Source organism: Drosophila eugracilis, unplaced genomic scaffold, assembly GCF_018153835.1.
Source record: "Drosophila eugracilis isolate 14026-0451.02 unplaced genomic scaffold, ASM1815383v1 contig_2161, whole genome shotgun sequence".
In the NCBI taxonomy this organism is placed as follows: Eukaryota; Metazoa; Arthropoda; class Insecta; order Diptera; family Drosophilidae; genus Drosophila; species Drosophila eugracilis.
In genome coordinates this window covers 458709-486367 of record NW_024573046.1, presented here as the reverse complement: position 1 = coordinate 486367, position 27659 = coordinate 458709, and the positions used below count along the sequence as shown (strand labels likewise).

Below are 27659 nucleotides of genomic sequence, written 5' to 3'. Positions count from 1 at the left end.
AAAACTAGCCAGGTGCGGCTTGAAAACAGCTGGGCGCACAGCAGTATGCGTAAACAAAACAACTTAACAGCGAGCGCCTCGCGCCTTACAGCACACACTCCGCTGTTAGCGGCACAGTGTTAGTCGAACATCAACATCCCTGGCGTCTCGTTAATAACTTTTTTTATAAGCCATATATCACCGATTTTCCATGTCCGATAAATAGGTAAGTGTCCACCGGAGCTTAGCCAAGTGTCCCGTATCAATTCCGACCATCAGTGGAATACCTCGGTCGATCGGTTCGGCGGGAATGACGAGCAATCCGATACTCCGGCGGTAACGAGCGCCATTTTTCCAGTTTTTCCTGAAGACTACGCAGTTTAATTGTTATTATAATTGATACCATCCTGTCCAGGCGACAACCGGATGTGGATTGGCCAACATGGAGGACCTGTGCAAGCCACCGCCACCGCCGTCAGTCGTATCCATAGAGGAGCCGTTGCCAAATGGCAAGGGCGGAGGAGGAGGTGTGCACTTTAAGATTGAACTGCCTGAGGAGGAGCTCCTCGGCTCAGTGACAATGCACAATTGTCCTGGTACGCGGGCCAGTGCACGGGTTATCCAGAAGATGAAGCAGGACCAGACGCGACCGATGACACCGCCGCCCAGCGAACGGGAGCTGAGCAAAAAGGACGAGAAGGCTGCCCAAAAAACGCCCAGTCAACTAAAGACGGGCAGTGGGAAGACTACCTGGACGAATGTCGAGCGCAACTGTTTCTTTGATGCCCTCAACGAGTTCGGCAAAGACTTCGAGGCGGTGGCCAATTGCATCAATGCGAAGCTGAAGCGTCGCAACGCCAACAGTGACTATAGTTTCAAGACCAAGGATCAAGTGCGCCAGCACTACTATCAGACCTATCACAAGATCTGCAAGTATGTGCGCTACTCGGAAGGTAAGAAGCGGGTCAATGGAACATTCTAGAGGAGCTCGTTAAAAACATAACCATCATTTAGGGCAAGAAATCAAAGTGGTATTCTTTTATTTTTTAAGAGTGATAGTCAAATTTCCCAAATATTGGGTTAATTCGTTGTTTATCTTTAAAATTCTGAAAATTGGTTAATTCTTGGAATTCCAAAGTTCGAATCTTTTACAAAATGAAATATCAAGTGATCGGATTGCTCTTAAGATTTTTGCCAGATATAAGTGGATTAGGTCATCAGATTATAATGTGTTATGACCGTAAATTAACTCTATATTTCGCTTTCAGAGCTAAAGAAGCCCGCCCAGGAGTTGTACACGCTTATAAACTACGGCGAAATGCGACGCAAGCTGCAGTTCCTGACGGAGAAGCACTTCATGAAACTGAAGCAACTGGTTTACCAAGGACAGATCACCGTTCGCTGCAAGGGCAAGAATATTCGTATCAAGACGCCATCGTGCAAGGCGCTCCGGCGACTCAATCAATTGGATGGTAAGTCAATTTTTGTCTCAACATACATATCTTTTTTCTAAAGATTGTTAATTAAATAGATTCTCTTGAGGATATACGTCTGCCTAGCAAGGTGGAGGTACTTGTGGCGCCCGCCAATATGGAGGCATTCGGTCGGGTGCAATCTTTGGCACAGAACCCGCGCGGCAGGATCATTGTTCCACTTCACAAGAAGCTGATCAGTTTTATTAAAACGTTTGAGTACAAATGGCGCAGTGCTAATCAGCGTCTGCATGAAGAGAAGACCGTCTTCTTTCCCGGTCACCTGGCATCCACTACAACCACCTCCAATAACAACAACAATGAACCGGAGTTGATACAGCCGGCGGCTTCTTCATTGGATCCCTCCCTGTGCTTCCAACCTAGACCGGGAGTAGCCATCCACCGTCCTTTGCTCAGCATCACCGCCTATTTAAGCAGCATTAATATCTGCCTGACCGCCTACGAAGAACGCATGGGCTTCAAAGTGCGCAGCGAGACATTGGGCAATCTGCCTGGCATTGCAGTGGCAGCTAATAAAAGACCTAGAACTGAAAGCGGTTCTGAGAAGCGTTCGCCGGAGGCAAAGAAACCAAAAGCAGGGGCCAGCCCGCCACTCGAAAAGAGTTTAGATGATGTGCCCTTGGAGGGGAATTTGCTGAAGCTAGAGAACAGCAGTGGCGATGAGCTGGGCGAGGAGATTCAGGAGTTTCTCGGTGACATAGTGGAAGCTACGACTCAAGCGCAGGCACCCACCATTCAACATCTTCCAACCACATCTGAAACATTAGCACTTTCCGTTGCGCCAGAATCATCCACAGATTCGGTTTCACAAGCTCCTCCTGCTATTACCGAGTTACCTGCCACATCGTTAACGTCAGTTCTGCAAACTCCTGCTTCTGGTGCCGTTCCTTCAATTCCACTGACTCCTTCCACGCCTTCAACTGGCAACTTAGTAGCTGCTTCAGCCGCTCGTTCCAAACGCAAAGAAGCCAAAGAGGCGGCGGCCGCTGCACAGGCTCGAAACTTTAAGCCTCTGCTTAGCGATGAAATCCTTAAGCGAATTCGAAAAGGCTGGACGGAGGCGAATGCGACGGACATAACCATTGGCGATTTGTATGTGGTTTTTGGCCAAGACTCCAAGTTGGAGCTGGAGTATTATTGGTGTGAGACGGAGAGTTTGACAACCGTGGGAACTAGTACTTCATCCACCAACACTGTGGCAGCTAGCTCCTCTTCGGTAGCCACCCAAACAGGCCCTTCTTCCTCTTCCGCAGCAACCCAAGCAACAGTATCTTCCAACACCCCCATCATCAACTCAAGCACTTCTCTGCCCTATAATCCCAACGACTGTGATAGCGTGGAACGCGTCAAGGCCGTCACCACTTCTTCGGTGAGCAACAAGCTGAAGCACCTACTCTTGGTGGCCAATCTTAGCGAGCGGGTGCGAAAACGGCAGTGCAACTGCGGCCACACATGCGACCGAAAGCGGGATCTAATGAGCAAGGCGCAGCAGCTGGCGGAGGCAGCAGCGGCCGGCGGAGTGGGTGTTATGGAGGGCAGCTTCCGCACCCCGATGCTGCCGGTAAGGCGTCCGATAGCAAACATCATCGACCCGGTACGGCAGCTTTCAGCGGTGAGTGGTTTTTAGATACTCGCGTGGATAAAATATAATTCCCATGTAATTCCTTTTTGCAGCTCACACGGCAAAAGATCAGTCGTCAGGTGCTCGTGCAGCGTCGTCTCCTGCCGCCTGCATCCATGGGTGGTCGTCCGTACGATCTGTTAAGTGTTCGTCAACTCCATAGCGGTCTTTTCGAACCGATCGAACGAGTAGGCAGCTCTAGTTCCAGCGGCGTTAGCTCCTCCGGCTCTGGAACCGATTCCAGCTTAAGTGTGGCAATGCCTTTGCAGGATGAACAAGAAGGGGATAATCCGGCGATGGAGTTTCTTAACGACGCTAGCGCACAGGGCAGCGCGCGAGACATGCCTAACCTGGACTTCTGTGTCGCTACTAGCACCACCGGCGGCAGTTCTCTGACCGATGCGGTCCAGGATGAAAGTACAAGTAGGAATATTTGTTTTTATGCCTGGTTTAGGTTTTCACAATCCTATAGAAGCTTTAATGTAAAGTACTGAAACCTCGCTTAAAATCATACTTAGCCCCACATAACTCAAAAGATTTTAAACAAAAATACATATTAAATATTATCTTTTCCTTGGCAGCGCAAAATTTCTTCCATGGCAGCGTAAGCCCGATGCACTTACTCAGAGATTCAACTTCCAATGCACGTTGGCTGGAGGATAATATCAATGATTTCTCACTGACATCGTTGCTGGGACATCTGGATGGGATTGATGCCACGAGGGATATACTGGTAAGTTATTATAGCATAACTTATTCCTAAGGAAAAATGTGTATATATATTGTGTAATCAATGAAAGGATCCCTCGTCGAACATGTCCGTTATAAGCGAGAGCAGTGTGGACTTTAGACACAAGTTCCAGGAGATCGCCGCCCTGCTGCAACAGCAGGAGAAGGATTAGCAGTGGCAACTGCGGAAATCTGGTAGTGTCTCCTTCGTTTGTTTACACAAATCCGGACCCTGAGGAGGACAGAGGGATAGAATGGAAACCCATGTGTGCCTCCAGGTCTCATGTCTCTTTTTTTTATTTAACTCACTGATATTATTATTATTCATCCCATATGTTATATGAATTAACATCTATGTTTTTACGCGACTTTTTGTGATCTATTCTCATTTTATGTATGCCAAGTATTAGCAAGCACTCACATTGTCTAAACATATATATATATATATTTATTTATACATTAATTTTATGTATCATGCGATAGAACGCGAAAACCCTTTTTTTTAGAATTCTCATCCCTTTTGTTTGTCCACACGCTCGCACACTCGTTCCGCACTCCTCTAATTGGTTTCTAGCACCTAAGATCGATCGGTTCAACATAGTTATTAGACTTTAAACACCAATCCCAATCGGAACTTCCATTTGTATAGAGTTTCTGCGCATGATTAAATTAAAACTCCCTAAATAATCAAATTCCCGAAAAAAGACTAGAAAGTTTTACAAGTCTGGAAATGTTTTCCCCTTCCTTGCTCCCCACCCCTTGTTAACCATATATATATATATATATATATATATAAAATAAACAATTTAGGTGAGAACAGAGGAACAACATTTAATCCTAGAGCGTATTTTGTAACCGTAACACTTAGAACTTGTTATTATAAAAAGGCAAATACCGAAAATAAAAGCAAACTAAACTAAAATTTTATATATGTGATTAAATTCTTATTCTGAAAATTATTACAATAATTAGATCTGATAATACATTAAAAACTAAATAACAATTTGGTTTATCAAGAGATTCATGAGGTATAATCTAAACCTGTTATCAGGTCTCTTCGTGGTTATCCTGCTCATCCATTTTACGGGCCACATTCTTTTTTTTCTTCCCCTCCTTGTGCGACTGCTGGTGAATGCTGAGGGAAACCTGTCGCTTAAAGGACTTGCCGCACTCCTCACAACCGAACGGTCGCTTACTGCTGTGGACGAGCATGTGGCGATTCAGCTCAGACCTGCTGCCGAAACTTCGCTTCTGACACACCTGGCAATGATGCGGTTTCTCTTGGCTGTGGCACCTCTTGTGGGCTATCAGGTTGCTTGAGTATCGAAATCTCCGTTCGCAAATATCACAGCTATGCGGCTTCTCACCTGTATGGGTGAGCATGTGCTTCTTATAGCCTGACTTTTGGGTCAGCCTCTTGCCGCAGATGTTGCACTCAAATGGCTTGATTCCGCTGTGGATCAGCAAATGTGTTCGAAGCGAGGAAGCCTGACGGTATACCTTGAAGCAGATGGGGCACCTATTAGGATTGTTTACATCATGCAATGTAACATGTCCATCGTAAGCGTTGCGCGTCTTGAAGGACTCGCCGCAAATTTTGCAAACGTAAGGTGTGGCTGTACCGTGGAGCTGCATGTGATACTTGAACGAGTTATTGGTGCTTAATTGCTTGCCACAGATCTGAGGAAAGAAGGTCTTGGCTTCTTGCGTTTCCAGTTAATTACATGTAGCCAACTTACCTGACACTGTAGCGAAGGATTATGTAGCTTCCATTGTCTGCTCCTGCTAACTACAGACTTGGATGCCACCAGTGGCTGTCTTGTTTCATCAACAATATCGTAAAGATTTTCAGCTCCTTTGTCCTGTATATGAGTCTTATTTTGGAGTGATTCCTTGACCGTGCTATCTACCTTATGTGGTTGTATTTCTTCTCTGGCGTTTTGTGCACCATGGAGCCTCATATGGTACTGAAACGTCCTATCACTGCTCAAATGCTTGAAGCATACCTGTGGAAAAAAGGAAAAATTGTAGGAATTTGTGGAAATACTTTATCTAACCAACTTACAGGACATTCATGCAAGGGATTGGAAGTTTTTCCTGTCCCGCTTTTACAACTCAAGCGCTCCTGTATTTCCTGGGCTTTCACTGGAGGCTCCTTTGATTCATCGATTATTTCGTAGAGATCATCAGTGGCTTTGGCCATCAAATGCAGCTCGATGGTGTGATTATTTTGCATTTCGTTCTCTACAATATCTTCATCGATCTCCAGTTCAAGATCCAGCCCTTCATCCAACGGACTTTCAGTCACTATCTTTCGACTTTCTTTTATATTTAAGTGTTCCTCTGCAAGTGTGAAAGATTCCACTGGGTCTTCAGCCACTTCCTGGTCATCGAGTACGATGACAATATCGTCGGGAATTTCAGGTGAAATCCTAGACGTAATATTCAACTCATTTCGTCTTTTGGTGCGGCAAAAGTCCGCATGACTTTGTCGCAAAATTCTATCCATACGATGGACACTGCGCTTAAATTCTAGCGAAAGTCGCAGTTTGGTCGTGCATTCCGGGCAGATGTGGTGGGGCAGGAAGAACTCCGTTTCCAGGATCTCTAGACCGCTGCAGTAGCTCAAAATGTTAGCCAAAGTGGTTAGTTTCCCAGAAATCAGGTTATTCAGTGGCTTGAAGAGCGGCAAACAGCGCGGTGATGAAATGTGGCAAACGCGACACAGGGCGTCGATTGCGGATTGGGGGAGTGGTTCGGCTGGCAACTTTAGAGAGTGTACCAGTGACATTGTTGCCTTTAATTAAAACTCGACCGCAATTAAGTACGTGAATATAAAAACTATCTTAAGCGTCCCAAACAGTGATGCTCAGTGCCACCAAAGCTCAGCTGACGCATTAGTGTTGGTACTTCAAAGAGCTGATCAAAGACAACAGCTTGAAAATAGTCAGCTGCTATTGTATTTCCTAAAATCTGTAGTCACTAGTGCTTTTACTTTAGCGTAGGGACTTCAAAGATAGTAACAAATACAAATAACCACTATTTAGATAAAAATACAATTTTCTGTCGTTTGATATATATTTATGCAAATCTTATAATTGATTAACAAACGGTTAACTGGATTATTTTAAATTTAGAGTCACTAACTATTTCGTGAGAACAAATGTAACATAATTTAAAACCCGCCAGATCTGGCTTGAAAGAAGTCGACTAACAGCTGCGAAGCACCACGTGCTAAATGTACTAACGCCTAGCAGATATTGGTAGCAAGAAATTCCTAACGCCATAGCCGTGCCGGTGCGAGGTTGAAATTTTATTGGAAATCTTTTAAGAAAAAAGTCGGTGCTAGCCGGGCAGGACTCGTAAACGGTGCAAGGACACGAAATTGGGAAGGGAAGCATGAGCATGGCACCGGCCACTGTCCTCCAGATGCTGCGCGGCCTGAGTACGCCGCGCGTTCTCACTCGAATCCACCAGCACCGCACATTGGGTAATCACCCAACCCACCAACACCACCACCGTGCTTCATCGCGACTATCCACTTCCACAGCTCTGTCATCGGCTCCTACGCCACTCTCTCCGATCCTACACACAGCCCGCGGATATAGCAGCACAGCAAGTAAATAGTTACCACTGCAAAGTAGACCAATTCGCAATCCTATCATGTGGTAATTTTACATTTCAGAGCACGAAGCTGGAGGAGCCACTACATCCACTGAGGGATCTACCCCACCCATATCGAATGCTCCACTGCTAGCCAAGCTGTTTCCGCAGACCTCGCCAGAGGTCGACAGCAACGCCGAACAAGAGCGACAGAAGCGCGAGGAGGAGGAGGCCAAGGAAAATGAGCGCGCCTGGAAGCGCATGAAGCTGGGGTAAGATATTGGCAACTAAGAAGCTTTCTACATTTTTCAAACCAACATTAAAACGCTTATCATTTAGCTTTGCAATCTTTGGCGGTGGCGGTGTGGTTGCTGGCCTGTGGGCCGTATACGAATTCGGGAAGCCCGAGGTGGATCCCAACGGGCAGACCATCGAGGACGAGTTCACAAGCAAGCCGCTACTACAGCAGTATGTGCAGCGGATGTGGAAGAGTCTTCACTACTATCAGCGAATGATCCAGGAGCCGTCACGGGCCAAGCTGCTGCCCGATCCGCTCAAGGCGCCGTACGTGCAACCGCGCTACACTCTCGTCCTGGAGATGAAAGATGTGTTAGTGCATCCGGACTGGACTTACCAGACAGGCTGGCGCTTTAAGAAACGTCCCGGCGTCGATCACTTTCTGGCCGAGTGCGCCAAGGATTTTGAGATAGTTGTATTCACCGCTGAACAGGGCATGACTGTGTTCCCCATTTTGGACGCCCTCGATCCCAACGGATACATCATGTACCGCCTGGTCAGGGATGCTACACATTTCGTGGATGGACATCACGTTAAGAACCTGGACAACCTGAATCGGGACTTAAAAAAAGTGAGTTTCAAACGATATTTGATCTTAGAACATTTTTCCAAATAGTTGAATTTAAGGTAATTGTTATTGACTGGGATGCGAACGCTACCAAAATGCATCCGGACAACACATTTGGCTTGGCTCGCTGGCACGGCAATGACGATGATGCCCAACTTTTGGACCTCATTGCATTTCTGAAGAGTAAGTTTCACCAAAATAATTTGGGTCAGTTCAAAATAAAATATGTGTTGTTTGTACTCCCTAGTTATTGCTCAAAACAACGTAGACGATGTGCGTGAAGTGCTCCACTATTACCGCCAATTCGACGATCCCATTAATCAGTTCCGGGATAACCAACGAAAGTTGGCCGAGCAAATGCAGGAGGCGGAACGCATCGAACAGTCGAAGACCAAGCCCATGGTTAAGCAGTGGTCGCGCAACATTCTGGGGCGTTAAGAAGCTGGCCATCCCGCACAACCCGTTCCATATTCATACCTTAACCTTCCGCCTGCCCCGAAGCACCCCCAGAAATGGGGATACGCAACAAGCAACTCTGCAGCAGTACACTGGCCATATTTTTCGTTGATAAAGAGTAGGAGTAGGGTGCAGGACAGGAAGGCACGCTCTTTTTATTACTCCTTTTGGGATATGATAAGGCGAATGTTTTTGTTTAAATAAATAACTAAACTTGCTTGTTTTTGTTGTTTGGCAATGTAATCATAATAATAATAATATATTATAAACAGATGACCTAGAAGCGAAACCAAAAACAAAACGAACCCAAGTGTTTTATTACGAAAGTTTTTGATTTTGTTAAAAAGGCATTTAATGCGTTATCTTATCAAAATAGGCTGGATAGAGTTTTATCTATACATTACTATAGTAAATCTGGTAATAAGTACTCCCAAAAAAAAAGACAAGTGGATATAAAAATACAGTGTTATGAGTGTTTATTGTGTACAATTCCTAACAGCTCCACGTAATTGTAAATGTAAAAACCTTAGGCTAGCCTTACTTCCTAGAGCCGCACCCTCAGTTCGCTGCCCGCATTAAAGCACTACGACCACTTTGGAGGTGGACACCGGCTGCTCAGGTACTTCGGTCAGGTGAAGATTGGCAGATGATCCACTTCCCGCTCCTCCGGCCACCGGACGTCGACGATGTTCGATAGCTTGACCACCTGCGGTGGCCATTACCGGCGTCTCCTTGTTGTGGACCCGTAAATGGCTATTCAGTCGCTTCTTTGTGGGAAAGGCCTTCATGCAGATTTCACACTTAAATGGCTTTTCACCGGAATGGAGACGGACGTGGGCATTGAGGTTACTGGTGAAGGTAAACGCACGTCCGCATATGGGGCACTTATGTGGCTTGGCTCCGGTATGGACAAGCAAGTGCTTCTTATAACCTGATTTCTGGGAGAGTCCCACGCCGCAAATCTCACAGGTAAATGCCTTCTCGCCGGTGTGGCTAATCTTGTGCTGCCGTAGGGAGGATGAATCGAAGTACGCCTTGTCGCACAGATCGCAAGCGAAGGGTCTCTGTCCCGTGTGAGTGAGCTTGTGGCGCCTTAGATGATCGTACGCCGCATATCCACGTCCGCACTCGTCGCAATTGTAGGGCTTCTTCTCCGCATGTGTCCTCTTGTGCGCTGCCAGACTAGAGGTGGTGCGGTAGAAACGGCCACAGATATTGCATTGATGGGGCTTGACATTTGTATGTGTCAGCATATGCTCCTTGTAGTTGCGCAGGTGCTTTAGCCGCTTGCCGCACTCCTCGCACTCGTAGTGTTTTTCGTCTATGTGAGTGCGCATGTGCTGATTGAGACGACACTGCTGCCGGAACGCCTTTTGGCACACGGAGCACACGTGTGGCAGAGCTTCGCCGCCAGTAAGTGGCGTGGAATCTAGGGACTCCTCCAGGAAGTCTTCCTCCTCACAGACTTCCTCCTCTTCAGGCAGCTGAGAAAAAAAAAACCACGGTAGGTGAGTGCACACCTTGATAAATCCTTACTATGCCTTACCAAATGCTCTTCGTTTTCGTCTTCGTCCATTTCGAGGGCCTCTTCAGCAATCACCTCGTCAATGGCTCCTTCTGCTGGTATCACAATCATATGTCCATCTAGTATTTCGTCGTGTGCCCCGGACTCGTCCATTACCTCGATCTCATCATCTTCGTTGACGATCGCTTCGAACTCATTTTTAATAGTCACATACTCAACTTCGGCGGGCTGAAACTCGTGTACACTCTCCACGGTGATGTGCTCCTGCTGGTCACCCATCTGCGGCACTACCTCTTCCGTCAGCTCGTCCTCCTGCTCGGCCACTTCCTCGATAACAAACTCCTCCTCGTCGTGGTGCGAGTTATGATGTCGTTCCGCCTCTGCTTCTTGCTCTTCCAACTGCCGGATATCGATGTAATTTGAGGTATTATTTAGTTATTTTATATTCAATTTTACTTCAACGTCATGCTTATTTGCGATTAAGGTACCACACTTTAAACGCAAACTTTCTTTTCTAAGCATAAGCCGTTCTTTTTATAATAAGATTCAGATTTAGGAATGAATAGTCGGATCTATATCGTTCCATTGAAGCTGTACCAATCTGTTATGAAATGAATCGGTCAAACTTCCAAATTTCCCATCTGATATTTACCGATTCAAAATTAATCTTACATTGATGATTTACACTATCCCATTTCTTTCCCCTTACAAAGTCCTATTAAATAGATATTTACAGTGCCGTGATCCTGTTCCTCGTTGAGCATCTCAATCATGACATATTCCTCGCTCGCATCTCCGTATTGCTGATGCTGGTGGTGCTGTTGCTGATTCTGTTGCTGTTGGCTCCGATGGTGTTCCTGTTGATTTTGTTGGTGGCTAGTGACGTGCGCCTCATCCAGTCCCAAGCGAAGCAGCTCGTCCGAGTCGATGACCATGCGCTTGAAGTTGAACGCCTGCTCCAGAAGCTGCAGGCAGTTGAGGCAGATGTGCTGAGGCATGGCGGCGCCGTCCTGTGGCTCGAAGGAGAGCCCGGCGCAGTAATTGAGCATGTTGGCCAGCGTAGTGCTACCCTCCGGGCCAAGCTCGATCTCCTCCTGCAGCGGCTTGTGCTGTTTGCAGGCACGCGTGCATGTCCGGCAGTTGAGGACCACACCACCGCCCGCCTTGCCACTCATCATTTTTTCCGTAACCGGTGTCTTTTTCCGATTTCGCTGTCCGGATTCACAGCTTTTATGACTCTCGACTTCTGATTATTTTTGATTTTTTATGTTATTTTTTGTTGGCAGATGTTTATTCGATACTATCGATATGGATCGATTGTTTTTTTGGTTTTCGATAAATCGATTTTAGTTTTAACATTCCTGACAATGCTATTAAAATGTCTTAACTTAACAGAGACTGTAAACAGAAAGAAACTAACGACTTATTTTGAATTAGGTTCCTTTATCTTTAATTTTTTTCTTATTAATAACCTAAATAAATACCTTATTTTCGAATACAAGATTAGATTATAGATTGAAGGAGTGGTTTGGCTGATGCATGAAACTAGTGACCTGATTTCGTTTGGCTAAGGGACTGCGACTTGAATCCTTCGAACTCCCTCGACTTTGTGAGGGGCCACGAACACGATTCCGACCTCGGATTGAGGATTCCTGTGTAGAGGATGGCTCCAATGAACGGTTAACCTTAGCCTGAATGATCCTAAGGGTAATGGGAATGAAATAATAACTTGTTAGCCAAATAACTATTCGAACCGTTTCATTTCCGCCTGTTGATTTGAGACTTGCAATTTTATATGTTGCGACCGCTGGGACAGCTTTTTCCGCTCCACGCGGAGCATCTGCGCCTCCATGAAGCGTTTTTGGCACACGGATTTGGCCACCTCGATGTCCTTGTTCAACTTATCCATTTCCAACTCCTATGTTTATAAGCAAAATATATAATTTGGGCCCATAAGAATTACATATTTGTAAAATATCCGCACCTTTTTTTCCTTATACTTGTCAAAGTGTCGGTGGTTGCCACGTTGAAACGTCTCGATGAAGTCATTGGACAGTGCGTAGGGTTCCGGGTGGAAGAACTGCTTGATGTGGTTGGGCATTGTGTTGCCCACCTGCCGGCCACGGACGCTTCGCCTACAGATGGGGCAATCGAAGATTGGGGCATCGCTGGGCGTGTGGCCGACGGCGGCCTTAACGCACCGCTTGCAGAAAACATGGTGACAGGCAAGTAGGAAGAACACTGACTTCTTCTCAGCAAACAGGTCGCAACAGCTGTTGCAGTGAATCCACAGCTTACTCGCCTCCGGTTCGCCAATGGCCATTTTCGACTTGGACATCCCGAATTGAAGTGCCATTTATACAGGATGATCAAGCCGAGTGGGCAGCTCTATTTAAGCGAGCTGATGCAACATCTTTTAGAAGTGAAGTATATTGTGTTGCGATGAAATTAAAAAACACTTGAGAGTTTATTTAATAAACTTTTAAACTCACAGATAAATCACGTCGTCGTCGTCCTCAATTAAAGCTTGTAGAATTGCCACTTATCGCAATTATCCCGTAGAAATATTAATCAGGTGGCAACGCTTAGCATAACGGTAAATGCAAGGCCAAAAAATTTATTCACACATTAATAAAATTCACAATTAACACACAAGTTTGCAATTTAAAACTTAAATCCTAGTGGCGTCGCATGCGCTCAATGGGTTCCCTGGACCGGATGCGATAGCGCTTCGATGAGCTGGACGGTGACAGCGGGCTGCAGTACTGGTTGTCCAGCGTTTGGGTACGTTTCCTCTTGAGACTCTGGTTGTCCTCCATGGAAGACTCCTTCACATTGGGACGCACCAGGGAGCCGGCGATAGAAGCACAACGACGGATGAGGGAGCCCGAACCGGCGTTCTCCTTATCCGAATCCTTGTCCTTTTCCTTTTCACCGCGCAGGGTGGCCGGCAGCCGCATCATGGAGCTCATCAGTGACCATAGGCGACCGGATCCAGGTGGCTCCTGCTTCTTGTCGTTGCGCGTAGAGGCGTTCGTCGGCCGGAACACCTCATCCTCTTCCTCATCTGCGTCCCCGCTTGCGTACTCCGGATCGCCAACATCCTGCACGCCGCTAAAGACCCTCCGCTGGCGACAATCGCGCAACGGAGGACGCTTCCTGGGATGCTGAGGTGGTGGAGAGACTAAGGCCAAGATCGTCATCTCCTTTTCCTTGGCCTTCTCCTTTTTGGGCGAGAACTCGCCGCTCAGCTGTCGCGGTACAATTGCCTGGCGGTGACGGCGATCTGGACGTTCCGGTGTCCCAGGATCTGGCGTAAAAAACTGATCCTTAGTATCGTCACCCTCGGCATTACCCGTCAACTGGCGGCAGCTCTTCGGCGGAGTTTCAAACTTAATCTGCTTCTTATTGATCCCGGTACCTGTAATGCGGATGGGCGTTATGGCCGGCACATGGCATACTTCGGCCGATTCGGAGGTGGAACGTATAATCTCCACACTCTCACAGGAGTTGTACACCGTGGAGGAGGTTTCCTGCGAATTGGAGTTCATCCTGGTAATAATTATTGATTCGGTGGTAAGTTTCTGGGCTGACAGAAGGAACGGCCGCTTGTACGGATCAGGATTTCGTGAGCAAGTGGAGCTGCCGCTGACCTCTATGGCGCTGGACTCACTTTGAGTGCGTCGCATTGCTGGTGAAAGTCGAAGATCCAGAGCGGATGATGATCCTATCCCTTCGGTGGAACTATGTTCGCTAAGATCGAGACGTACCCGACGCTGTATAACACCGGAAGGCGGCTGGTGGACCAGCATGCCCCCATGCTCTACAAATGCCTTCTGTATACTCTTTGACATGACCTGGCGCAACGGAGTTGCGGCGCTCATCTTATTACGGCCACTCATTTTCCAGGTGCGCTGTTGCATAGGCTGCTGCTGTGCTGAATTGCTCTCCAGCGCCGGACTGGGCTCCTCGTGGTAAATGCTAGACACATGCCCGCCATTCGAGGCATTGAAGGTAATCGGCTCCTTGGGCTTGGCAAAAACCGATTCCAACTGCAATGGTGTCGATGTTGATCGTATGACCTTTCCCTTCTCTACAGTTTCCGGCGGATTAACGCCCAGGTGGCCAATGGATCGGCGTATGGAACTGTTGCTGAAAGAGGAGAGGTTGCGAATAGAGGAAACACTGTCGCTGATGAACTCCTCGTGGGTGATGCGGCTTTTGGCCTTCCAACGCATATTGATTAGCGAAATGGGCGTTACGCCCGGTGATGTTTGCGTAGAGATGGCTATACTATTTGACGCCTTCTTCACCGTCACTTTTGAGGTATCCGTGTCCGCGGTAAGATTATTGCAGCTAGTCCCTGTGCAGTTCTGCTGCTGATCCACACATTTGCTGAACTCCCGCAGATCATCGATGCGTGTATAGTTACGCTGGCATTTCCTACACCTTAACGGCAAATGGCATGTCTCGATATGGGCCAGCAGCTCGCCGTGCATCTCCTCGCGAAGCAGTAACGGTCGCCGCTCGCAGATCGGACAGAAAACATAAATAGTTGTGGCACCGGACTCCATTTGATGACGATGCTCCGTGATTCCTCCGTTGCTGGAGCTCTTTAACCCCAATGGTTCACGTACAACAATGGCGTGGGCTTTGAACTGATGATTCTGGCGGCATTTCCCGCAACAGAAAACACGCTTACAGATTTGGCATTTGCCCTGGGAAACAAAGAGAAACCATTATATTGGAAACTTGAGATGCTTTTGGAGCCTACCTCATCGGGCTGTCGCATGATTAGGACATTGGAAAACGACATTAAATGTTTAAGTTGCGGATTTTACACATGGACGTGGACATACACATTTACACCAAGATGCAGCGGTTCTTCGGTTAGGTATGGTATTTATGATATTAGATCAATTAGTAATTTTAATATCGATTGCCAATGACTTTCTAATTTTATTATATAATAAAAATCATAAAAAAAAAAACATCAACAGTTGGAGAACTTGCTTCTTAGTAGTTAATTGCAATTCCTAAAAATAATTTAAAAATTACAGTAATGTGATTAAGGAACACTTTTCTCTTTTGATGTTTAGATTTAAGCTCAGAATCAACTCTAGGAATGTATCACAATGTAGATTGATATAAGTGTTCAATATTTAAATACTATTTTTCAAATACAGGAATACTCAATACTCAACTGCTGAAATATTCTTTATAAATGAAAGCAAATTTTACCTGTTTGATTTAAAAAAACTTTTTCGTTTCATACGACTGAGCTGAGAATATGAAAAGCCTTAGGATAATCTAATAAGTTGGATTCTAGATGAAGTTAACGCGGACGAGGCTTGGACCTTTGAACCATACGAACTAGCTTGGCGAAGAAACGCTCATCCTGGTAAAAGGGATAGGCACTACCAATAAAGCACAATAATACACATTACGAACGAAGATTGTCTCATTGATTGTGATTTGAACAACAGCAGTGAACTCGTTTGTGCTCCCATGCAGCGTTCGTCCGAAGAAATACCTGCATCGCCTTACGCACATCCTTAGGCCAATTGCGATACAGTCTTCCCGACTCCAGGCCAGAAATCCTCATTTCCATTGCTTGCCTAGGTTGATACTGAAAATGAACAGTTTTTTTTTTACATAATTTAGTCATGCCTCAGGCAATCCCCGAAAGCGGTTAGTTGCTGACAGTACTTCTTAGGATTATGCGGGTCAGCAAGACGATGCTGGGCCACGATGTCTAGTAAATTTGTGTGGAAACCCGTGCTTTATTAGGAAGTCAGATAGCAGTCAAAGGTTGTCCACATTCGAAACTATGCAATTGTCCAGTTTAACACCACCAAAGACACTGGCCTCCAAGGCGTCGCTGAAGAGGATGAGGACATCGGGTACCAAGGGCAGGATGTGCTGCATCATCAAATCCTTATGCCAGGTGCGTCCGGAGACAAAGAGTTGGCATCTTTTCTGAGTGAACTGAAACATTTTGGGCAACAACTTGCAGCTTCAATGTGACGTTCGGAAGCACACGTACTAGGTCATCTATGTCATCCAAGGCTATGCACTTCACTGATTCGGCATCAAAAATGGGCTTCTTCGAGTGAAACGACAGCAGTTGAAATAGTACGTCGACGGTAGTCAGCAGGATCCCAATTGGTTGCTTAAGACGACATTTGAAGTCTGCTAAATTGCCCTTCTTAAAGAGGGTTATCACTCGTTCCAGTGCACCTACATTGCCCAGTGAACGAAGGAGTGTGTCCATCCAAAGGGCAATTTGATTACCCTGTATTTTGCTTGAACACACGAAGATGCTGGTAGGTTTTGTTGTCACAAAATGGATAGGTAGCTCCTTGTCTTGCCAGTCAGCATATTGCCCACGACGATCAACGATTTCCCCGAGGAGGCCAGGTCCATTTTTGGACGGCCCGAGCTTGGTATTGGCGAATGGTATCCTTGATGCCGGTACTTATACTCGGAACTCCATCAATATTGTTACACGGGACGACCCGGTGGTGACTCCAGGCCAGAATCCCAAATCTAAAATATGTTTTTCCGCCTGAAGTATGGACATATTGTTCGGCCATCGTTTGTAGATCACTTTTAAGGAGATCCAGAGGATCCAGACGAGGAGGAGGGACATCAAAATTATTAAAAGCCTTATGCAGTTTCAATCTCATTACAATTCTTGCAACTCAACTTCTAAAGGATTACTAGACTCCAAAAAACTCAGTCTCAGTTTTTTACATTAGCGCCTATATCTAAAAATGATACATACCTATGATTTGGTTGTAAATTAAGCAAGAAGTTCGGATTTGGCTCAAGATTACATTCATTAAAAAGATTTGCATTATTATGAATCAAGTTTATGAACCAAGGTTCTGTATCTTTCAAGTTCATATCTCTTATGTTCTGGGAAACTTGAAGATTGGTCACCATATTAGTGATTCCATTTAATCCGATCTTTAAGGTATTTCCTTAATTTCCCTCTGGTTCTATTATATCATTGACTGAAGGCGGATTTTTTTAATAAACTGATACAAGTTCACCTCGATTTTATCAAGAAACTTAAGCATGTCATAGCAAATAACTATAGCTTCTTAATAGTACTGGAAAATAAGAAAATATAAAATATATATATAAATAGATGTCACATACGTATCGGTTAACTTGGTTATCATAAATCTAAAACATAACGTGTTTCCTTACATTTAAAACATGTTTTGTTTGACTGCCATTTTTCTAGTGTCAGCCATTTTGTTCCGACATTAAACATTATTTAACACAAATACTTGCATGTGCGAATTTAGGTATTTATATGAAACATACCCGCTGTGACTACAGGAGCAAAACCCGTTGGAACATTTGGTCCTTATCATCCAGGAAGATTGTGGTGATAGATCGTCCGCCGAGCGCCCTTTGCAAATGTTTGGCCTCAGAAACTTGCTGACATATCAAAATACTTCTGCACGGAATGTAGTTTTTTCTCTGATCGTCTGCGCCAAAACCTCTAAGCACTCATATTCTGTTCTGGGACAGACACACATAAATGAGTTTCCGTTGGACTCCATCTGAATGCTGGGAACCGTGTGAATATTGAATGGTAACATTCGTGCAACTTTCTTGTCAGACTTTTTATTTTAAAACGAAAAAAACGAATTCACAGACACGCGAGAAATAAAACCAAGCCCCAATTAAATGAATAGACACTTAAAATTGGCAAGACACCTCCTCTTTGCAAAATTTTATAGGAAAGAACTTTTTTATGCTAAATTTTGAAGTTTGACTACTTATCGATAGCATTTATCGGTGCCAGTATGGAAGTAAAAAAGACTGTATTAATTTTATCGGTTTTACATATCACTTTACCTATTACAAATGATATTCAAATTGAAATAAATTTATTTTTATTCAAAAAGTAATTTCATTTTTGTAATTTAATAGCAAATGCAAATACAGACAATACATTCATTTTAACTATTTAATCGACAGATTAACTCTTTGTGCGTCACCTGTTTTTTCGTCAGAAATAGCTATTTCCCGCTGGCCCTCTGGTCACAGTCCACTTTTTGTCATCACTAGCATGGGCCTTCTAGCGCCGCATGAAATTCACGAAAGATAACGTTCCACAAGACGAATTACCGATAGTTCATAAATTAATCGTAGTTAAATTAAGAAAGCGACATGCTGGACAACGATACCAGCAACAATAACAACTGCAATCCACAAAAGCTGCCTTTGGGCGATCTCAAATTTGCGATTTCTGGACAGGATGGAGTGCGCAGGAATGTTCCGGCATTGGTAAGTGGTCATAGTGGTCATCTTTAAAATATAGTAATATATAATTAATTGACAGGACGAGTACTGGGTACGTCGCGAGAAGCCTTTTGGCAGCTACATCTGCCTGATGAGCTCTTATGGCCGCCTTAAATCCGATGCTGCGTTGGAGGAGTGGACCTTTGCGGCTAACAATAGTCGCCAAGATATGGAATTCCTTTTGAGCCTGAGTCAGCACGAGTGAGTTCTGGAGTGGATAAAGTTTCTCTTCAATATGTCAAAAAAAAAACTTTGATTTAATCCCCTCCAGATTTTGGTCGTATATGGTCTACGAGGAGTCGGCCATGGCAGCCATTGTTACATTTCTTCAGCGTGCCAACCCTTACTACAGACAAATAGAGGACAGCCAGGATAAGGAGATGGAAGAGGCGAATCTGCTGTATGGGCAGCTCCTCGACCTCGTCGTCCGCCTAGTGATGCGACTATGCACCGGAGAAGAATCGGATACGGAATGGATCAGTCCGCAGCAGCACAGCAGCCTATTGTACAGCAACTACCTCATATCGGTACCTATGCTCTTTGACTTGTGCATAGCCGTGGGCGATGCGGAGCAAACGAATGTGGAACTACTGCGCAAAATCTTTGAAAAGGTTCTCCGACTTCAGCCGGAGTACAAAAAGGATCTGAAGGAGGCGTTGGTCTTCTACGAGAGCGCCTTCCTCAGCATGCAGATTCAGGTGGAGAATGAGGGTTGCGAGGGCGCCGGCGGCGGAGCTCCTTTGGATGCAGACTTGGAGACGCCCTACGACGATGTTGTACTCTTTGCCATGGATTGCGCCTATACGCTACGCCTGCTGCTTCTCTTGTGCCCTGAACTGGTTGAAACCATCGAACAAATTCGTTTGGCTCAAAGGTACGATAAGCTATATGGGTTTCGGCTGAATGTGATTTTATAATTGTCATCTCTTTCCCTTTCGCAGCATTGCCAATTTCTATGACATGACTGTGCCAATGTTGTACAAGAACATTTATATGGTTAACCCGGGAGCCAGCTCCCTGCGTTGGCTTAACGAGACGCGCCAGCAGTTCCTTTTCGTCACTCGTCGCGTGATCAGCCTGCAAATGGAGGGAGGTAGGGGCCAGCAGCTGGTGGAACTGCTGCAGGAGTGCCTGTCGGCTCAAACCTTCGTAGTCGACTACCAGCGGCAGTTTCCCCTGGAACACGATATGGAGTTGCTGCTCCAACGTTGCCCGAATATGTATGTTATCTATTACATTTTTAAGTTTTCCTGTTTGATTTACCACTTGTACATCATTAGCAAAAACTACAAGGTGGACTTTGTGATAGCCGGCTACCAGAAAGCCCTGAGCAGCTGCCCTGGCGGTATAATGGCTGACAACATGGTCAGCCACCTGGACACCGAGGAAGAGGACGACGAGTACGAGGAAGAGGACTCTTCACGCACATCACCACTGCCGTCTCCGACAGCCAACGGAGCTACTAGGGACATTGATTTAGAAGTGAACGCCGTCCTGGACGTATTGTCCGATCTAGGGACAGGGTTCATCCGGCGCCTACTCACCCGCTACGAGAATAGTGAGCAGATCATTGCCGCTATTCTCGATGACAATCTTCCGCCAGATCTGGCGCAGATGGATCGGCAGGAAGTGTATGTTCCGCCCGATCCGCAGGACAAACTGCAACGGCAAACAGGCGTGCGCCACTTCAACGTCCACGATGGAGATCGCTATGATGTGCTGACACGGGATCAGCCGGAGTGCATCATAAAGCAGGGAAAGGGCTTGCCCGGAGCTCCTCGCAATGCAGAGCAGCTGCTGGACGACAAACGTGATCTAGAGCAACTGAAAGAGCGTTTCCAACAATACGCCATGGTGGAGGAGACGTCATTGGAGAGTGGCGAGTATGACGATGAATACGACGACAGCTACGAGGCTTTAAACGAGGGTCAAGCACCTCCGGTAAGCTTACTCCGGGCAAAACTTCAGGGTGTTGCTTCCAATTCCGCTTACGAGGCCCAGGATCAGGTGGAGGACGAGGAAGAGGAGAGCTCTGAAAGCGGTTCCGATACGGAAACGGGGAAACGAAATAATAGAGACTTCTGTGAAAATCCAGAGGTTATACGCGCTCGTTACCAGCAACGGCAAATGGCCAAGTACGGCCAGAGAAGTGGTGGTGGCGGAGGAGGAGGAGGATTTGGTGGTGGTGGTAGCGGAGGTTCTGGGCAACATTCTAGTTCCTCTGTGGTGGGAGCACCTAAAGGCCAGGGTCAGTCCCAACAGACACAACGTAGCCGTGGGCAAAAGGAGGCCCACAAATCCTCCCGTGCCAATCATAATCGCAAAGCCGGAGCTGCCTTTAAGCGCAGCAAGGGAATGATGGGTTAGTCAAAGACCAAGTCCAAGAAACCCATTTGCGAGATTCTAAAATAAATATATTAATATTTAGCAAGCCGCTTTACTTTACTTTAGGTTTCTTAAAATTTATTTTTTTACAGATTTCTTAAAAAATAATGAAAGAAATAAGTTTTATCACAAAAGTTTCTTTATTTGTACGGATAATTTCTTTTTAAAAATAGTAAAATTATATTCTATATCCCATCTTTGATGTTTGCATTAACTAAACAATTTGCAACAGTTTACTTCACCGCCTGCATTCTTGTGGGATTCGCATTTATTAAAAATATAATATACGTAACATAAAAACTAACTTAGGTTATTGAAACTTAACAACGGCGCTGTGTTGATTTCATCAGTTCATCTTGGCGAACTCTTCGTTAAGTAGCTTCATTTTAGAGCTGTGAGTGGTACCTCCCTCCTCGCCCAGCTTTAAGTACTTGTCTCGGACGTAGGACTTGAATGGTGTAAGTTTCAGATCAGGTCGAGTACCCTCGTACATGTCAGTTTTGCTAAATGGCTTTACGCCCACCTCGAACTGGCAATAGTGGCAGCGCAAGTTCACTTTCTTCAAATCCATCGTGCCGTAAGAGCACCGGGCACACATTGTACAGGTATACTTAAAGTTAGCATCGCAGTCTTCAATCGCCGGAAGCTCCGGCAGTGCACGCCTCGACTGGTAGGCCCTGGAAAACAAAGTATAGTGATGGAGAATTAACGCTGTTTGATAACTAAGCAGTCTAGAATGTGTATATGTGTCCTTAAACAGAAAATGAATGGTCTTGATCTCACCATTTACGACAATTGTCGCCGTGTCCCGCCTCCCGGTTAAAGAGGAATGCCGCCACATGGCACATCTCGTGCAGCAGTGGCTTGACAAGCATGCCGGCTTCATTTATATTTTCCCACAGCAAAATGCGGGCGGTGCGCTTTCCGGAGGACCTGATGTCCAACAGGCATTGGCAGGGCGTAGTCATGCGTCGCCTCCAAAGTATTGGCACCATCAGAGCACAATGAAAGATCGCGTGATTGAACATATTATACAGCATCTTGGCCAGTGTCTTTTTGCAGGAGTTAAAATTGGCTTCCCTATAGGAGCGTGCCATCGGATGGCACATGTTGATTGAGGTCTCCCCTGAAAACAAGTACGTTAGTACTAAGACCAAATTTCTGGAAATGTAAGAACTGACGCTTGAGCGATTCAATGAATCTGTAGAAACCCCGATTATGATCCATACAGGAGACACTGATCTCGTGGCGGCGGCAGTTGATTTCCATCTGAGTTCTGCTAGGCAGTTCGCTCAGATCGGGTGGCTCCTTTAGGTAATCCGGTGTCTGCTCCTCAATCGAATTCGCATTGGCCTGCAGCACGAAATCGTTGCAAATTTTTGCCTGGCGTTCTTCCAGGGTCGGTGGCTTGAGATGCGATAAATTCACGGTCGACCAAGTGGAGGTCGGCGTTGCATTCGGCAAAATAGCGCGCTTGGGTGATGAAGTGACTGGATGAACGCCCGAATGAAGTGAAGGACTCCTCAAACAATTGACCGAAAGGGTTGCCATTTCGTGCTCATTATCGTCCGGTTCCTGGTCGCAGTCACCTAAGACGTTGTACAACCTGCGACGGGGGGGTATTAGCCCCAGAAATTTGTGGACCTTTGTCTTGAGTTCAGTTTCTGTATTCAGGTCGACATTGGCCAGTGCGTCGTACCTAATAATCGCAACTGGATCGCCTAATTCGATATAGACAATGGAAGTCATGGAGTGGCTGCTATCGGTGCTGCTGGCGCTGCTGCTGCTGGTTTCAAAACTACGACGCTTGCGACCCGTCCACTTCGGTTCCTGGAAATCATTTGTCAGTTGATAGTCCTCGTCTTCGGTCTCCACCGACTCATCATCGGAGTCCTCCTCGCCATCACCTTTTGACTGTGAGGACGAGTAGTCAAACTCCTGGTTAATGCGCGTTTTTACCGCACGACCACTGCGCGTCACTACCGAGCGATTCGAGGTGGAAGGCATCTCGTCCAGGAATCGATCAACTGCCAATAATAATACGGAATAAAGGGTTTCATAAAAAAACTACATATAAAGATGCTTATTTGTTCCTTTTTATTATTATTAGTGAAGTCTTAAATGTTTCGCTTCACGATAAGACATTAGTATATTTTTATTTAAAATATATATATATATTTTAAATATCTGTTATATTATTATGATTATAATTAAGTTTAAATTAAATACATGTATGTAAATATCTTATTTGAAACTACTATCATAGATCAGATCTTTGTTCATCATCTGATCGACAATGATTATATACGTTATCATCGTTCTTATTGTCACTCAAGTGGTTCAACTTCTACGTTTTTAGATAATGCGGATTTATCTTGCGATAATTAAAATTTATAATTTATATTTTGTTTGCTAACTTTGTGCTGTATCCCTTTATCAGAAATCTCAAAACACAAAGTAAAATGAATATTTCAAATATTCAAACTACATTTGGAAGAACATTTTAAGGTAAAAATATCAATGCATGCAGCAATGCAATGAATAGATAATTCATTAACTTCTAAGAAATTGGAATGAATACCCTTTTTTCTTTCTTTTTAAGATTTACGATACCATGTTTCAAAGAGTTATGTATTTCCATAAATGCAATTTAAATTGGTAAATATTGTTTCAAATTCAATAACTCGCACTTACTTGCAAGATCGTTGTCATCTTCCTTCAATGCTTGATCGACAGCAGCGCCGTCAGGACGAGTCATACAACCTAAGAATTATTTAGTACCCACGAATTACTTAAATATTTAATATTTAGTTTCTTTAGAAACAATATCAAGAAAAGTCTGTAAAAGGTTTATATATCGATATTCACTAAATTATTAAGTAACACTTCTTACGAAGATGGAGCATATGTAAGCGATATCAAACGAATTATAATCTGTTCAGGTCCTTTAAAGGAATATTGCTTCACTGAAGTAAAACAGATTGGGCTTCCATTAAAGGAATTAATGGACAATCCTGTACATGTGAAGGTTTTTATTTATAACATAGTCAATTGAAGCTTTATTATGGTATGGGCAACATTGTGCAACAGCAGTATTAAGTATGTTAAAATAAGTCCGTGTTTCACATATATAAGACATTCTGTCAGTTAAAAAAATGTTCACTAGCAAGAATTATTTGTGGTTGACATATGCCCCTGATTATAGCTTCTATACCCAAGCTATACTTCTATAGAAAGCTTTAGACATTACAAATATTAACATATTCTAGTCCCCTGCGACTATGTTTGTGTGTCTAAAGTTAAGCTAATATGATGTTTAAAGGGATTAAACATACGTTGTTCCAGATCACCTTGACAAGGTACGGTTCCCCAGCTACCCACTCACTTTTTTTGATCGGAAGATCATGGTCTCCGCGATTCCGGGAGCGCCGGACCGAGGGAAGCCTTGGAGTCTCCATGTCGATGTTTTCGGGACCAGGACCTATGGCAATTAGAATTGGAATATATGTGTCACGTTATTATTATTACTCATCATTGGGTACTCACGGCGACTGTCCGAAACGAGGGCGCAATCGCTATCTGAGGTTTCCTCTATGGTAAGGGCTTCCAGAGACACTTGTTCGTCAGTGGAAGAGAATTGGGACGAGTGCAGGTAGCTGACCGGCGAAGCATTAGACGAAATTAAAATAACACTGCTGCTGCGGCTGTTGTTGGCGTCCACAAATAAAACACTGTCGTCGTCTTCCATTTCTATTTCGGATTGGGGCGCCTTGCACGTAGGCATGAAGTGAACCAGTTTGGGATTTGACTGACGGATTTGTCACTTACTTGTATGTCATGGTCGTCGTCCATGTGGCATGTACTAAACAGGTCTGCCAAACTTCTGTTCGGATTCCTATTAGGATGTTCGGACATCGTGGACGCCAATTTGTATTCCTGATTTTATTTTGCGGTTTTTACAAGTATCGATAACAGGAGGCTTTATTTGATTATCGACCAGTGCTAGGCAACACCGTCTAATAGCGGCAAAATTAAAATCCCGTCAGGGTTGATGGATTTTAAGCTAAATTATGTCTATAATTATTTTATATTTTTTATTTTAGTTACACGTTGTCGCAATATATATCTATCAGTGGATGCTATTTTTAAAGGAATAGTTATTATATACACCGTTCAAATAGAAATTAAAACGTCGTTTTAAAGCGAATTTAAAACGTCACTCACTAATATGAAGTATATCATCGATAAAGCTAATAAAAACTCTTTAATTAAATAATTTATATTGCCAATTGTCCATAATGGCAGGATTACCATAAATCTTTTAGTTGGAAGGTGTCATATAAGTAGCTTTTTTCCCTCTGAAATATTTTTTGTTAGCTACATCCCGACATATATTAATATGTTAGGGCTACCGTAAATCGATATCAGCAGGCGCTTGGTCGGTCTATCGTTTTGCGATATAATTTCTAAAAGAAATAAATAAGGAAATAAATAAAGTCGTTTTTATAAAATAAACATAAAACTTAGGGAAGAAAGAGCATACCAGACAGCACGCCGCCGCTTAGGTGTAGTATATTATTACATTGCAAGCACAATAAATCGCCGGCAAAATGGGGCGCCGCTCTATTAACACCACAAAGAGTGGAAAGTATATGAATCCCACGGACCAGGCGCGTAAGTAGCTTATTATCCTACGGAAAAGTGTCGAACCCACCAAGCTCAATAATTTACTCTTTCAGGCAAGGAGGCTCGCAAGAAGGAGCTTAAGAAGAACAAGAGGCAGCGTCAAATGGTACGTGCGGCTGTCCTAAAGAACAAGGATCCCTCACAGATACTCGAGGAGATGGAGAAGATCGACGAGATGGGTAAGACGCCAAGAAAACAAGCATTTATCTGGTTCAGCCAATAACGCAGTGCCTCCCATTTGCAGAGTACAACGTGCTGCAGCCATCGCCGCTGAACGAGAAAGTTCTGCGTGACAAGCGGAAGAAGTTGAAGGAGACCTTCGACCGAGTAATGCGACTCTATGTAAGATTGTATTTTTTATGATTGTAATGCGCAGATCATGATCATTTTTTTTTTCTATTCCAGCATAATGATGAGCCCGAGCACTGGGCAGACCTCAAGCGCAAGGAGGTGGAGTATGAGAAGAAACGCCTGAAAAAGCAGCAGTACTACGAAAGTGTCAAGCACGCCCAGAGCGTCCAGGTCGATGAGATTCCCCTGCCAGCTCCGGTATCGACGGCCATTCCCGGCGGTGCTGCCGGCTCTGCCGGCGGTCCGGTTTTAGCGGGATTCGGTGCCGCCGTTGGCATACGCCTTCCACCTCCGCCAATGACAATGGCGTTGCCGCCATACGCTCCCGGTGCTCCGCCTGGCGTGGCCAAAAATAGTGATATAGCTGCCAGTGAAGCACAGGCGGAGAAATCCAAGGAAGACGAGGAGAAGGATTGGTTAGGCGTTCCCCCAGGCCCACCGCCTGATCTGTTTGCCCTGTCTGAACTCGATTCCGATGCCGAGGGCAATACGGACTACGATGGCGAGGGCGAAGAAGAAGAGCAGGAGGCGGCGAAGAAGAGCAAGGACAAGGAGGCCGCCGAACCGAATAACCAAAACATTGATGACTTTATGAAAGAAATGGAACATGTGCACAAGCGCAAGCATCGCAAACTAGCGGCCAAGGAGGATGAAGCCGACAAACAGCGAGGAGATGACGAAGACGACGATTTGGAGAAGCGCCTGGAGCGAGCGTCTAGCTCAGATAGGAAATCCGCGAGCAGTAGCGACAGTGAGGACGACGATGATCAGGATGATGATGAAGACATGGACGAGCCGCCGGTCAAAACAGCAGTAAAGTCCTCCGCCACGGTTACGCAGCCAGCTCCGGCTCCTCCTAAAGCGCCCACACTGCCTGCTATCCCTTTGCCACCAGCGTCATCTGTGCCAGCGCCACCACAACTGCCGCAGCTACCGCCTATACACAATCTTGGCCCACCGGGCATTATGTATCGACCTCCACCCATGCGACCACCACATGCGGGATCTGGTTTCGGCATTCGCATGCCACCGGGACCGCCGCCAGGACCTAGGCCACCACATGGCTTGGGCCCAATTCCTCGAATGGGTATCAGAATACCACCGGGACCACCACCAGGTCTACCACCTCGCCTAGCCCATCACAATAAGCAGGGAGGTGGCGGAGGGCCACCAAAGGAGTCAGCCAAGGGCGTTACTACCATTACAGCCAAACCACAAATCAGGTGAGTTCTAAGTGCATATTCATTTTGTTGCGTTTTTGATATAATTGAATTAACCTTGTTTATCAGGAATCTGAGTGCGGATGTTACCCGCTTCGTGCCATCTACGCTGCGTGTAAAACGGGAGGATCAGCGCCGGGCGGCGAGGCCCAGACATGCGGCCAACGATGGCCACCACGCACCCTCTGAGGCTCACTGCAAACCGCCCACCAAGGACGACGCCTATCTACAGTTCATGAACGAAATGCAGGGCTTGCTGTAGCATTTGATGGTACTTTTTTTTTTACTGTAAATTGTGTAGTCTAAGTCCTAGATAAAATGAGTCACCCAAAGCAATACCTTGAGCATTTTCAACTTGGAATAAGATAGTATTGCGACAGAAAGTTATTAAATCTATGTTTTCCTGGAGCCTATAGGAACT

General features: G+C 45.3%; 10 protein-coding genes across 12 annotated transcripts; 4 read left to right on the top strand and 6 right to left on the bottom strand.

Moving 5' to 3' along the window:
* The first annotated feature begins 115 nt into the window (after window positions 1-115).
* On the top strand, window positions 116-4744 carry LOC108103354 (protein cramped). Its single transcript, XM_017208799.1, has 7 exons — window positions 116-205; window positions 395-932; window positions 1248-1451; window positions 1511-3084; window positions 3147-3516; window positions 3675-3826; window positions 3894-4744. Exons 2-7 carry the CDS (start codon window positions 422-424, stop codon window positions 3993-3995), a joined length of 2913 nt encoding a protein of 970 aa, XP_017064288.1. The 5' UTR covers window positions 116-205; window positions 395-421; the 3' UTR covers window positions 3996-4744.
* On the bottom strand, window positions 4724-6959 carry LOC108103355 (zinc finger protein 879). Its single transcript, XM_017208800.1, has 3 exons — window positions 5888-6959; window positions 5562-5828; window positions 4724-5502 (listed from the first exon to the last, which is right to left on the bottom strand). The coding sequence occupies exons 1-3, from the start codon at window positions 6611-6613 to the stop codon at window positions 4870-4872; spliced, it is 1626 nt and encodes a 541-aa protein (XP_017064289.1). The 5' UTR covers window positions 6614-6959; the 3' UTR covers window positions 4724-4869.
* Window positions 6960-7088: 129 nt separating this feature from the next.
* On the top strand, window positions 7089-8963 carry LOC108103356 (mitochondrial import inner membrane translocase subunit TIM50-C). Of its 2 annotated transcripts, XM_017208802.2 has the most exons (6): window positions 7089-7312; window positions 7373-7441; window positions 7508-7697; window positions 7765-8293; window positions 8350-8473; window positions 8538-8963. In XM_017208802.2, exons 1-6 carry the CDS (start codon window positions 7222-7224, stop codon window positions 8726-8728), a joined length of 1194 nt encoding a protein of 397 aa, XP_017064291.1. In that variant the 5' UTR covers window positions 7089-7221; the 3' UTR covers window positions 8729-8963. The 2 variants fall into 2 exon arrangements, with proteins under 2 accessions (XP_017064291.1, XP_017064290.1); XM_017208801.1 differs by having other exon boundaries at window positions 7090-7441.
* Window positions 8964-9205: 242 nt separating this feature from the next.
* On the bottom strand, window positions 9206-11558 carry LOC108103371 (zinc finger protein 660). Its single transcript, XM_017208818.2, has 3 exons — window positions 11006-11558; window positions 10293-10670; window positions 9206-10230 (listed from the first exon to the last, which is right to left on the bottom strand). The coding sequence occupies exons 1-3, from the start codon at window positions 11447-11449 to the stop codon at window positions 9322-9324; spliced, it is 1731 nt and encodes a 576-aa protein (XP_017064307.1). The 5' UTR covers window positions 11450-11558; the 3' UTR covers window positions 9206-9321.
* Window positions 11559-11747: 189 nt separating this feature from the next.
* Window positions 11748-12830, bottom strand: LOC108103368 (RING finger protein vilya). Its single transcript, XM_017208814.1, has 4 exons — window positions 12764-12830; window positions 12256-12684; window positions 12026-12189; window positions 11748-11972 (listed from the first exon to the last, which is right to left on the bottom strand). The coding sequence occupies exons 2-4, from the start codon at window positions 12625-12627 to the stop codon at window positions 11780-11782; spliced, it is 729 nt and encodes a 242-aa protein (XP_017064303.1). The 5' UTR covers window positions 12628-12684; window positions 12764-12830; the 3' UTR covers window positions 11748-11779.
* A 42-nt stretch (window positions 12831-12872) lies between these two features.
* On the bottom strand, window positions 12873-15177 carry LOC108103366 (mitosis initiation protein fs(1)Ya). Its single transcript, XM_017208813.1, has 2 exons — window positions 15046-15177; window positions 12873-14989 (listed from the first exon to the last, which is right to left on the bottom strand). Exons 1-2 carry the CDS (start codon window positions 15085-15087, stop codon window positions 12950-12952), a joined length of 2082 nt encoding a protein of 693 aa, XP_017064302.1. The 5' UTR covers window positions 15088-15177; the 3' UTR covers window positions 12873-12949.
* Window positions 15178-16076: 899 nt separating this feature from the next.
* LOC121530056 (putative ATP-dependent RNA helicase SoYb) lies at window positions 16077-17890 on the bottom strand. Its single transcript, XM_041818411.1, is given in 8 exon segments — window positions 16077-16284; window positions 16286-16604; window positions 16607-16684; window positions 16687-16976; window positions 17322-17376; window positions 17435-17465; window positions 17634-17749; window positions 17752-17890. Coding segments are annotated over 8 exon segments (1236 nt in total).
* A 463-nt stretch (window positions 17891-18353) lies between these two features.
* LOC108103369 (activating signal cointegrator 1 complex subunit 2) lies at window positions 18354-21023 on the top strand. The gene is made up of 5 exons (XM_017208815.2): window positions 18354-18581; window positions 18637-18797; window positions 18868-19470; window positions 19538-19816; window positions 19877-21023. The coding sequence occupies exons 1-5, from the start codon at window positions 18465-18467 to the stop codon at window positions 20961-20963; spliced, it is 2247 nt and encodes a 748-aa protein (XP_017064304.1). The 5' UTR covers window positions 18354-18464; the 3' UTR covers window positions 20964-21023.
* Window positions 21024-21231: 208 nt separating this feature from the next.
* LOC108103363 lies at window positions 21232-24945 on the bottom strand. 2 transcript variants are annotated; one of them, XM_017208808.2, is made up of 7 exons: window positions 24810-24945; window positions 24528-24750; window positions 24367-24462; window positions 23676-23744; window positions 22163-23008; window positions 21765-22107; window positions 21232-21658 (listed from the first exon to the last, which is right to left on the bottom strand). In XM_017208808.2, the coding sequence occupies exons 1-7, from the start codon at window positions 24894-24896 to the stop codon at window positions 21328-21330; spliced, it is 1995 nt and encodes a 664-aa protein (XP_017064297.1). In that variant the 5' UTR covers window positions 24897-24945; the 3' UTR covers window positions 21232-21327. The 2 variants fall into 2 exon arrangements, with proteins under 2 accessions (XP_017064297.1, XP_017064298.1); XM_017208809.2 differs by lacking the exons at window positions 24367-24462; window positions 24528-24750; window positions 24810-24945 and adding an exon at window positions 24317-24335.
* A 455-nt stretch (window positions 24946-25400) lies between these two features.
* Window positions 25401-27649, top strand: LOC108103344 (WW domain-binding protein 11). Its single transcript, XM_017208782.2, has 5 exons — window positions 25401-25655; window positions 25721-25846; window positions 25912-26009; window positions 26073-27241; window positions 27308-27649. The coding sequence occupies exons 1-5, from the start codon at window positions 25592-25594 to the stop codon at window positions 27498-27500; spliced, it is 1650 nt and encodes a 549-aa protein (XP_017064271.1). The 5' UTR covers window positions 25401-25591; the 3' UTR covers window positions 27501-27649.
* Window positions 27650-27659: the final 10 nt, after the last annotated feature.